Raw genomic sequence first — 12,541 nt, 5'->3', positions numbered from 1 at the left:
TTTTGTAGTGCAGGTTTGTAGTCCTCTCACCCCTGCACTGCATAATCCACAAGCCCTCATTACAGCTCACTCTCTGTCCACATTGGTCTGTTACACTGTCGCAGTAGCATAGAGTCAAACGTAAGTGTTCTAGAAAATCAGTTAGATATTGTTTTAAAAAGGCTTTTGAGGAACAGTACTATGTGTGCCAGTACATTTCTGGACCTTAATATCCTGATTATATTCTCGTTAACTTAACTAATCCATACGAATAGAAGGCTCTAACACGCAGATTTTCAGGAAATCATATTTGCAGTCTGAATTATGCTGCTATCACTGGTGGGGACTAAGCCTTTCCACTGTGCTGCAGTGAAGCCTTTCCACTGTACTGCAGTGAAGCCTTTCCACTGTGCTGTAGAGAAGCCTTTCCACTGTGCTGTAGAAAAGCCTTTCCACTGTGCTGCAGTAAAGCCTTTCCACTGTGCTGCAGTGAAGCCTTTCCACTGTGCTGTAGAAAAGCCTTTCCACTGTGCTGCAGTAAAGCCTTTCCACTGTGCTGCAGTAAAGCCTTTCCACTGTGCTGTAGAAAAGCCTTTCCACTGTACTGTAGAAAAGCCTTTCCACTGTGCTGCAGTAAAGCCTTTCCACTGTGCTGCAGTAAAGCCTTTCCACTGTGCTGTAGAAAAGCCTTTCCACTGTGCTGTAGAAAAGCCTTTCCACTGTACTGCAGTAAAGCCTTTCCACTGTGCTGTAGAAAAGCCTTTCCACTGTACTGCAGTAAAGCCTTTCCACTGTGCTGCAGTGAAGCCTTTCCACTGTGCTGTAGAGAAGCCTTTCCACTGTACTGCAGTAAAGCCTTTCCACTGTGCTGCAGTGAAGCCTTTCCACTGTACTGCAGTAAAGCCTTTCCACTGTGCTGTAGAGAAGCCTTTCCACTGTGCTGCAGTAAAGCTGGTGGCAGTTAGGCACTACCAGTTATACAACAGATTGCTGGCCTTCCACTAACGCTAACAGTGTTACGCCCATTCAGAGTGTGTGTGTGAGCGCCATTAAAGCCAACAGAGCAGTGTTGTGTCTTTCACGCTGGCTCTGTTGTACCACAAAGCCTCTCATACACACACACACACACACACACACACACACACACACACACACACACACACACCTTGTACTCCTTTCCCCTCCAATTTCTAGAAACCAAATCAAGCTTTCTCTGAAAAGGCCCATTGAATTAGCTGTTGATGTAGCTACTCCTACGCTCAGGGGTTATGGCGTTAGCATAATAACAAGAAGCTGGCAGGAATCTGCTCTGTGTTTGTGGATCGGCGGCTCCTTAAGAGGTTTTTAAAGAGCAACAAGAAAATAACGAGGATATATACAGGGGGTACCGGTACAGAGTCAACGTGCAGGGGGCAACAGGTTAATCGAGATAATTGAGGTAATATGTACATGTAGGTAGAGGTAAAGTGACTGTGCATTGGGGTGGCAGGTAGCCTAGTGGTTAGAGCATTGGACTAGTAACCGAAAGGTTCTAAGATCAAATCCCAGAGCTGGCAAGGTAAAATAATCTGTTGTTCTGCCCATGAACAAGGCAGTTAACCCACTGTTCCTATGCCATCATTGAAAATAAGAATTTGTTCTTAACTGACTTGCCTAGTTAAATAAAGGTAAAATAAATAGATCACAAACAGAGAGTAGCAGCAGTGTAAAAATGGGGGGGACCATGATGTGGATACCTAGGAACTTGAAGCTCTTAACCTGCTCCACTTCAGCCCTGTTGATGAGAATTGTGGGTGTGCTCAGTGCTCCTTTCCTATGGTCCATGATCATCTCCTTTGTCTTGATCATGTTAAGGGAGAGGTTGTTATCCTGGCACCACACTGCCAGGTCTCTGACCTCCTCCCTATATGCTGTCTCATTGTTGTCGGTGTCTTCTGCAAACTTAATGATGGTGTTGGAGTCATGCTTGGCTATTCAGTCATGGGTGAACAGGTTGTACAGGAGGGGACTTAGCACGCACCCCTGAGGGGACCCCATGTTGAGGATCAGTGTGGCAGATGTGTTGCTACCTACCCTTATCACCTGGGGGCGACCGTCAGGAAGTCCAAGATCCAGTTGTAGAGGGAGGTGTTTAGTCCCAGGGTCCTTAGCTTAGTGATGAGCTTTGTGGGCACTATGGTGTTGAACGCTGAGCTGTAGTCAATGAATAGCATTCTCACATAGGTGTTCCTTTTGTCCAGGTGGGAAAGGGCAGTGTGGAGTGCAATAGAGATTGCATCATCTGTGGATCTGTTGGGGCGGTATGCAAATTGGAGTGGGTCTAGGGATTCTGGGATAATATTGGTGATGTGAGCCATGACCAGCCTTTCAAAGCAATTCAATACTACATACGTGAGTGCTACGGGTCAGTAGTCATTTAGGCAGGTTACCTTGTCGTTCTTGGACACAGGGACTATGTTGGTCGCTTGAAACACATTGGTATTACAGACTCGGACAGGGACAGGTTGAAAATGTCAGTGAAGACACTTGCCAATTGGTCAGCGCATGGTCGGAGTACACACCCTACGGCCTTGTGAATGTTGACCTGTTTAACTTCTTTGGGATAGGGGGCAGTATTTTCTTGTCCGGATGAAAAGCATGCCCAGAGTAAACTGCCTGCTACTCAGGCCCAGAAGCTAGGATATGCATATTATTAGTAGATTTGGATAGAAAACACTCTGAAGTTTCTAAAACTGTTTGAATGGTGTCTGTGAGTATAACAGAACTCATATGGCATGCGAAAACCTGAGAAATATCCAACCAGGAAGTGGGAAATCTGTAGTTTTTCAAGTGATTGCCTATCCAATATACAGTGTAAATTTGGTCAGATTGTACTTCCTAAGGCTTCCACTAGATGGCTGGAAAATGGCTGTATGTTTTTTTGTGACTAGGCGCTGACCTAACATAATCGTATGGTATGCTTTCGCCGTAAAGCCTTTTTGAAATCAGACACTGTGGCTGGATTAACAAGAAGTTTATCTTTAAAATGGTGTATAATACTTGTATGTTTGAGGAATTTTAATTATGAGATTTCTGTTGTTTTGAATTTGGCGCCCTGCAATTTCACTGGCTGTTGTCGAGGTGCCACATATCCCGGAGAGGTTTTAAAGGTCTTACTCACATCTGCTACGGAGAGCGTGGTCACACAATTGTCCGGAACAGCTGGTGCTCTCATGCATGCTTCAGTGTTGCTTGCCTCGAAGCGCATTTAGAAGTAATTTAGCTTGTTTAGTAGGCTCGTATCACTGGGCAGCTCACGGCTGTGCTTCCCTTTGTAGTCCATAATAGTTTGGAAGCCCTGCCACATCAGACGAGTATCAGAGCCAGTGTAGTAGGATTCAAGCTTAGTCCTGTTTTGCCACTTTGCCTGTTTGATGGTTCATTGGAGGGCATAGCGGGATTTCTTATGCGGTTAGAGTCCCGCTCCTTCAAGGTGAATGCACCAATTTGTAAGTCGCTCTGGATAAGAGCGTCTGCTAAATGACTAAAATGTAAAATGTAAATGTAAGGTGGCAGCTCTACCTTTAGCTAATTGTGGATGTTGTGTGTGTGTGTGTGTGTGTGTGTGTGTGTGTGTGTGTGTGTGTGTGTGTGTGTGTGTGTGTGTGTGTGTGTGTGTGTGTGTGTGTGTGTGTGTGTGTGTGTGTGTGTGTGTGTGTGTGTGTGTGTGTGTTTGTGTGTGTGTGTGTGTGTCTTGGCTCTGTTCACCTACACTAACTCTCATTAGGCCTACCCAGTGGCAATTTTAGCATGTAAATCTTGCTGGGGCAACAAAAAAAACAAACATGTGGTATGCATGCCAGCAAAGTCACTACACAACACTAAACAATACATGAATTGCACTATAACGGTGACAAATGGTGCCCACAAACTGTTAGTGCCTACATAAAGCTGTCCCAACAGCAGAGTCCCAACACCTTACCACTGCTACACCTGGCTATCAGCTGACCCAACAGCAGTCCCAACACCTTACCACTGCTACACCTGGCTATCAGCTGACCCAACAGCAGTCCCACCACCTTACCACTGCTACACCTGGTTATCAGCTGACCCAACAGCAGTCCCAACATCTTACCACTGCTACACCTGGTTATCAGCTGACCCAACAGCAGTCCCAACACCTTACCACTGCTACACCTGGTTATCAGCTGACCCAACAGCAGTCCCAACATCTTACCACTGCTACACCTGGTTATCAGCTGACCCAACAGCAGTCCCACCACCTTACCACTGCTACACCTGGCTATCAGCAGACCCAACAGCAGTCCCAACACCTTACCACTGCTACACCTGGTTATCAGCTGACCCAACAGCAGTCCCAACACCTTACCAATGCTACACCTGGCTATCAGCTGACCCAACAGCAGTCCCAACACCTTACCACTGCTACACCTGGTTATCAGCTGACCCAACAGCAGTCCCAACACCTTACCACTGCTACACCTGGTTATCAGCTGACCCAACAGCAGTCCCAACACCTTACCACTGCTACACCTGGTTATCAGCTGACCCAACAGCAGTCCCAACACCTTACCACTGCTACACCTGGTTATCAGCTGACCCAACAGCAGTCCCAACACCTTACCAATGCTACACCTGGTTATCAGCTGACCCAACAGCAGTCCCAACACCTTACCACTGCTACACCTGGTTATCAGCTGACCCAACAGCAGTCCCAACACCTTACCAATGCTACACCTGGTTATCAGCTGACCCAACAGCAGTCCCAACACCTTACCACTGCTACACCTGGTTATCAGCAGAGCCTTGTCTGGCAGCGAAACAGTTCATTCAGCCTCATTTACTGCCTTAAAAAAAATTGCTGATATGGCTGACTTGCTTCGACAAATGTGGTTTCTACTGACAATTGAGATGTACAAACTATGGCATAAGGGGACGACAAGTGGATAAGAGGCAATCTGTAATTTCAATTAAGACAAATGAGCGAGCTAGGACGGCCGTACAGTAGTCAATATAACTATTTGTTCAGCACTTTTGAAATGTACAGCGACAGAATTCAGAACATGGACCATTCTTACAGTATCCTCCCTGTACACTAAGTCAGAACCGCAGGATAAATAAAGGGGCATATAAGCAGACAATGAAAGCTCTTACAATATTCAATGATTACATTTCTCAAAAACAGATTATAGGCTACATGTACACCACCGAGTCAGAAGAGTAACGTTAGGTGAAATTAAGAGGGGAAAATAGACCAAATGATTAGGGTGAGGCACATGGGCTCCTAACAGCTTATTACTCAACATACACTTAGTATTACTTTCTTAGCTACAGTATACATATCTCCCTGGCATATTACATAATTTATGCAGCAGCATATAAGATATTTTTGGATTCACCTTGTTGTGATGTGCTCACTTGAACAGGAAGGCAGTCCTTCGTGGGCAAATTTTGTCATCAAAGACAGACAAAGAGGCCGGATTTACAATTCCTGGTTGGATTTGGATGACTGTTCAAAACGTATTTTCCCAGTCTGAGCTCGTTTACTGCCGATTTTCCAGTTGCAATGCTTGCAGTTAGACACTGTCACTGATTCCTTCCAAACCACTCATTGTTGAATTTCCAATTTCCAACTTGTTGTATAATGGCCGATGAACAACGATGCGTTTTATCTATAATTTCTCTTCATTATTTCTCTTCATTTGACAAGGATTAAAAAGGATTTGCCAGTAGATTGTCGAATTGATTCATGATGATGACTGCTAGCTAAGATTTTGAAATTAAGATGTTGACATGATCAGTCCAATCAAAGCTACTGTACATATAACATGATTTGACGTCATTTTATCTGTGGCCAATGACCTTGAGCCTTCTTGGGATGGGCACTACGAATGTAATTCTATGGCATTCGTCGTCTACCCTTACTACTTGGCTGTGACTTACCCCACCACCACAGAAAGCACTGAGCTAGCCTGAAACACCTGCAATTTGAAGCTGCCTTACTAAAAAAAAAAAACTAAAAAAGAGACCATGTTTGTATGTGGATTTATTAACTCAATGATATATATTGTCCCATTTGCCCTGAATGACGGGTCGCCACTGGGCCTACCTAGAAATGAGGAATACATTGAAAAAAAGAAAAGGGTTTTGAGGAAGATGATTATTCAACCTAAAGGTCAAATTATTTAGTCAGTTTCAGAGCAGCACAGAACAGAGACGTATTGAGAGGTGGGAATTAAAGGGAGAATCCAAAATACAGAATGTTGGAGTTATGGAATTCTTAAATCAGGAATCCAATTGAAATGTTACATTCTTGGTTAAATGACAACTGATTTACCATGTTATTGAACCGCGTACCTATATATTTTTTTCAGATGTGAGATAGATGAAAATGTTTTGTATAGTAAATGCCCTAATGTACCATATAAGTTCACAAAGCATTTTTATAGGTTAACATATTTTGTCTCTGTCTGTCACTATAGGTAGGCGATGACGTGACGAGGGGTATTGATTGGTCCAATGAGAACGACAGACTGCTGGTGTGTCAGATGTGCATCAAGCTAGCGGACATCAACGGCCCACTGAAACACAAGGACCTGCACCTACAGTGGACCAAGGGCATCGTCGATGAGTTCTATGAACAGGTCAGATTCTCTCTCTATCTCTCACACACACAAACAAACACACATTGAAACAAAATGACCTGTACATACAGTGGACCAAGGGCATCGTCGATGAATTCTATGAACAGGTGAGATCCAAATCAAACCCTAGCCCCTACACCCTAGCCCGTACACTCTAGCCCCTACACCCTAACCCCTACACCCTAGCCCCTACACCCTAGCCCCTACACACACACACACACACACACACACACACACACACACACACACACACACACACACACACACACACACACACACACACACACACACACACACGCGGGAGTAAAATAAGGGACATGCTTTCAATCCCGAGGCGATGGTTTGGATTCTCACAATTCTCATCCCATTTCTCAGAAGTAACCACCCGTCCAACAGAAAAACAGAAAAACAGAAAAACAGAAAACAGAAAAATAATAACACATACGATAGATTCTTTGGACTGGAAGGTTGCACGTGCTAGTACAAGGTTTATCTGACATGAAACTCCTGTGAAAGGCAATGTTGTTATGTTCAATATTAGAAATAATATGGCAACACAGATAGCTATAGTATTGTAAAAGAAAGGTCTCTGCCCCATGCTACAAAGCTATCAGGCATATTTAAATCAAATAAAAACTGTAGTAGTATTTTTTTTAGCTCATTTAACCTTTATTTAACAAGGCAAGTCAGTTAAAAGGACAAATTCTTATTCCAACGCTGGGCCAATTGTGCACCGCCCTATAGGACTCCCAATCACGGCAGAATGTGATACATCCTGGATATAAACCAGGGACTGTAGTGACGCCTCTTGCACTGAGATGCAGTGCCATAGACCGCTGCACCACTCGGGAGCACAATGTACTACCGTTGTACTACGCTCTTAGAAAAAAGAGTTCCAGAAGGGTTCCTCGGCTGTCCCCATAGGATAACCCTTTTTTGCTCCAGGTAGAACACTTTTGGGTTCCATGCTGAACCCTCTGTGGAAAGGGTTCTACATGGAACCCAAAAGAGTTCTACCTGGAACCAAAAAGGGTTCTTAAAAGGGTTTTCCTATGGGAACACCTGAAGAATCCTTTTAGGTTCTACAGTGCTTTGCAAAAGTATTCATCCCTCTTGGCATTCTTCCTATTTTGTTGCATTACAACCTGTAATTCAAATAGATTTTTATTTGGATTTCATGTAATGGACATACACAAAATAGTCCAAATTGGTAAAGTAAAAAAAAAAAAAATCACTTGTTTAAATAAATAAAAAACGGAAAGTGTTTTTTTTTATTTTTTAGAAAGTGTTTTTGCATATGTATTCACCCCTTTGCTATGAAGCCTCTAAATAAGATCTTATGCAACCAATTACCTTCAGAAGTCACAATTTTAAGAATATGGCACCACAACAAACCTGCCAAGAGAGGGCCGTCCACCAAACCTCACGGACCAGGCAAGGAGGGCATTAATCAGAGAGGCAACAAAGAGATCAAAGATAACCTTGAAGGAGCTGCAAAGCTCCACAGCGGAGATTGGAGTATCTGTCCATTGGACCACTCTAAGTCGTACACTCCACAGAGCTGGGCTTTATGGAAGTGTGGCCAGAAAAAAGCCATTAATTAAAGAAAAAAATAAGCAAACACGTTTGGTGTTCGCCAAAAGGCATGTGGGAGACTCCCCAAACATATGGAAGAAGGTACTCTGGTCAGATGAGACTAAAATTGAGCTTTTTGGCTAACAAGGAAAACGCTATGTCTGGCGCAAACCCAACACCTCTTATCACCCCAAGAATACCATCCCCACAGTGAAGTATGGTGGTGGCAGCATCATGTTGTGGAGATGTTTTTCATCGGCAGGGACTGGGAAACTGGTCAGAATTGAAGGAATGATGGATGGTGCTAAATACAGGGACATTCTTGAGGGAAACCTGTTTCAGTCTTCCAGAGACTTGAGACTGGGACGGAGGTTCACCTTCCAGCAGGACAATGACCCTAAGCATACCGCTAAAGCAAAACATGAGTGGTTTAAGGGGAAACATTTAAATGTCTTGGAATGGCCTAGTCAAAGCCCAGACCTCAATCCAATTGAGAATCTGTGGTATGACTTAAAGATTGCTGTACACCAGCGGAACCCATCCAACTTGAAGGACCTGGGCTTTGCCAGTTTTGCCAGTTTTGCCTTGAAGAATGGGCATAAATCTCAGTGGCTAGATGTGCCAAGCTTATAGAGACATACCCCAAGAGACTTGCAGCTGTAATTTCTGCAAAAGGTGGCTCTACAAAGTATAGACTTTTGGGGGGGTGAATAGTTATGCACTCTCAAGTTTTCAGTTTTATTTCTTGTTTGTTTCACACCCCAAAAATTATTTTGCATCTTCAAAGTGATAGGCATGTTGTGTAAATCAAATGATACAACCCCCCCAAAAAACTGTTTTATTTCCAGGTTGAAAGGCAACAAAATTGGAAAAATGCCAAGGGGGTGAATACTTTCGCAAGCCACTGTAGATTGCACTTTTTTTTTGTAAGAGTGTAGAGCAACTGTATGTTGAAATCACAAGCTTTTCTCGGTCCCATTCATTTTGCTGACCCCAAAGATGGATTTTCACCCAGTAATTTTTATTTATTCAATCTCCCTGACAAACTGAGATAGTAAAGGCATGTCTGCTGCCTGCAATTGCACAGAGATAACCCATAGAATGTCAACCTTGGTAGAAAATGCGACACATATGAAATATGATTATCCGGATAAGGACTATGCCATCCATAGACAATCAGATTCTATTTATTTATGTATGTTCAGACTACAGATGACTTTGCGTGTTCTGTGTAACAGGACAATATGACACCATATGACATATGACATCTCCACCCACCCAGTTATTTCTGTATGTTCACTGCAGCTTACATGTCCCATGTGTGTTCTGTATGACATTGATTTCAAATACATTTTGTGTGTATAAAATACCTTTGCATAATTTGAGGACATTGAAAACTTATAGGCTTCTGAAGTTTGTAATTTCCACTTTGAAATGTCAGACTTGATTTTCCCTTACGAAAAATGTATCAATCCCTACAAAAATTCGGATTAATTATAATCCACAGAATAATTCACATTTCCTGTCGCAAAACACCAGTCTCAACGTCAACAGTGAAGAGGCGACTCCGGGATGCTGGCCTTCTAGGCAGAGTTGCAAAGAAAAAGCCATATCTCAGACTGGCCAATAAAAAGAAAAGACTAAGATGGGCAAAAGAACACAGACACTGGACAGAGGAACTCTGCCTAGAAGCCCAGCATCCATGAGTCGCCTCTTCACTGTTGACGCTGAGACTGGTGTTTTGCGGGTACTATTTCATGAAGCTGCCAGTTGTGGACTTGTGAGGCGTCTGTTTCTCAAACTAGACACTCTAATGTACTTGTCCTCTTGCTCAGTTGTGCACCGGGGCTTCCCACTCCTCTTTCTTTTCTGGTTAGAGCCAGTTTGCGCTGTTCTGTGAAGGGAGTAGTACACAGCGTTGTACGAGATCTTCAGTTTCTTAGAAATTTTTCGCATGGAATAGCCTTCATTTCTCAGAACAAGAAAAGAATGACGAGTTTCAGAAGAAAGTCCTTTGTTTATAGACATTTTGAGCCTGTAATTGAACCCACACATGCTGATGCTCCAGATACTCAACTAGTCTAAAGACGGACAGTTTTATTGTTTCTTTAAGCAGAACAACAGTTTTTAGCTGTGCTAACATAATTGCAAAAGGGTTTTCTAATGATCAATTAGCCTTTTAAAATGATAAACTTGGATTAGCTAACACAACGTGCCATTGGAACACAGGAGTGATGGTTGCTGATAATGGGCCTCTGTATGCCTATGTACATATTCCATTAAAAAGCAACAGTTTCCAGCTGCAATAGTCATTTACAACATTAACAATGTCTACACTGCATTTCTGATCAATTTGATGTTATTTTAATGGACAAAAATTTTATTTTCTTTCAAAAACAAGTACATTACTAAGTGACCCCAAACTTTTGAACGGTAGTGTAGGTTCACGTAAAAACATTAACATGTAGTGTGTTTGTATGGATCTATCAGTTACACTTTCATGTCAGTACATACACACAACAAGTAGGTCACATGGGGGAGAGGCGTTGTGCTGTTGCTTTATTAGTTTTTTTAAACCAGGCTTGCTGTTCACTTACATTTTAGTCATTTGGCAGACGCTCTTATCCAGAGCGACTTACAGTAGTGAATGCATACATTCCATAAATGTTTTAATTTACATTTATTTTATTATTTTATACTGGTCCCCCGTGGGAATCGAACCCACAACCCTGGCGTTGCAAACACCATGCTCTACCAACTGAGCCACACGGGACAACTTGCTCTATATGAGATGGTTCCATGCACTCATGGCTCTGTATAATACTGTACATAATACTGTACATTTTCTTTCTGGACCTGGGGACTGTGAAAAGACCCCTGGTGGCATGTCTGGTGGGGTAAGTGTGTGTGTGTCAGTGCTGTGTGTAAGTTGACTATGCAAACAATATGGAATTTCCAACACATTAATGTTTCTTAGATAAACAACTCCTCAAGTCTTAGCCAGGAGAGACTGGCATGCATACTATTAATATTATACCTCTGATTACAATGAAGAGCAAAACGTGTTGTTCTGTTCTGGGCCAGCTGCAGCTTAACTGTTACATCTGCTCCTGCCATGCCCTCTACTGCTCATCCTGTGTCTCCTTGATCTGCTGCCACTCCCCCAGTTTTATCTCTCGTGTGTGTGTGGAGAGATAGGTGTGCTGGAGTCAGAGCAGATCCCCACCAGCTGCAACCTGTTCCATAATCAAGACCCTGCCACTTCCACGCTGCCAGATCGTAGCCTCTGCTCTGTCAGTCTGCATTTTAGCCATTGGCTCATGCATATAGATCCTGTTTTCATGTTGTGCCCATTTTTCCTTGCCTGACGCTGTTCTCTCCGCTACAGTTCCGTCCACTCTGACTCTGGTCCCTGTCTCCAGTCCCACGTCTCGTCAGTCCTGCCACCCTGCCCAGAACCCCCACTCCATTGCTTCCTTGCATTCTGCTCTGGACCTGCTCACCCAGCCCCAACTCCCCTCGCTCCAGCCTTAGAACCTGGATCCTACAACCCGCCCAAGCCTCCCCTCCCCTGCACCACATCTTTCATCTGCTTTTCAATAAATACATTATCCCAATCTCCTCGTCTGAGTCTGCTCTTGGGTTCACCTGCTCCGCTCCACGTAACATTAACTAGGTATTTCTTTGCAGCACTTGATCATGACTGGACAATAATAAAGATAAGATAAAACTAGTGCCTGCAGGACTTGCTTTGTGTTGTGTCAAAAAAAGCAGAGCATCTCTATGGACAGACCTCTCCCCATCTTTACAATCATTTAATCTATGTTTTGACCATGACAGTTTACAATCTAAGGTAACAAGTCATTTAGTCTCCTCAATTTGATCAACAGCCACACCGTTCATTATCAGATTCAGCTGAGGTCTACAACTTTCAGGAATGATTTGTACCAAATAAAGTGCTCTTAGTTTAAGATGTTCAGGACTAGTTTATTAGTGGCCACCGATTCCAAAACTGACTGCAACTCTTAAGGGTGCCATCAGCCCAACCCAGTCCAAATCATTGCCACACACTCTTAAACTAGCGTATGAAGCCAGCCTGAGCCAAGCCTCCTTCATAGTGTAGAAGAAAAGTCTGCACTCCAGAAGCTTGGCAACAGTCTGGTCCTTCAATGACAATGACCCCAATGATGGATAGGATTCAGTATGGTGATTATGCTGTTGGGGTGCTAGGCAACTGGTGGAGGAGCAGCAGTGATTACACAGACAGACCACGGCCTTGGAGCCAATGTGTGGGGTGTTCTGTTGGCGCCAATGTGTGGGGTGTTCTGTTGGCGCCAATGTGT

At 43.5% G+C, this 12,541-nt stretch overlaps 1 protein-coding gene across 2 annotated transcripts in view; it reads left to right on the top strand.

The window, feature by feature from the left end:
* Positions 1–12,541, top strand: part of LOC106561697 (cGMP-inhibited 3',5'-cyclic phosphodiesterase 3A) — a 224,941-nt gene that overhangs the window by 203,290 nt on the left and 9,110 nt on the right. The window contains exons 13-14 of one of the 2 annotated variants that reach the window (XM_045688503.2): positions 6,462–6,623; positions 11,587–11,809. In XM_045688503.2, the coding sequence (XP_045544459.2) occupies positions 6,462–6,623; positions 11,587–11,601 (177 nt within the window). In that variant the 3' untranslated portion in view covers positions 11,602–11,809. Of the gene's footprint in view, positions 1–6,461; positions 6,624–11,586; positions 11,810–12,541 lie in introns of those variants that run through there. The other variant, XM_014125905.3, reaches the window with a different exon arrangement.

The sequence above is a fragment of the Salmo salar genome, chromosome 10, assembly GCF_965601325.2.
Source record: "Salmo salar chromosome 10, fSalSal1, whole genome shotgun sequence".
Taxonomy (NCBI): Eukaryota; Metazoa; Chordata; class Actinopteri; order Salmoniformes; family Salmonidae; genus Salmo; species Salmo salar.
This window is presented reverse-complemented; position numbering and strand designations above follow the sequence as displayed.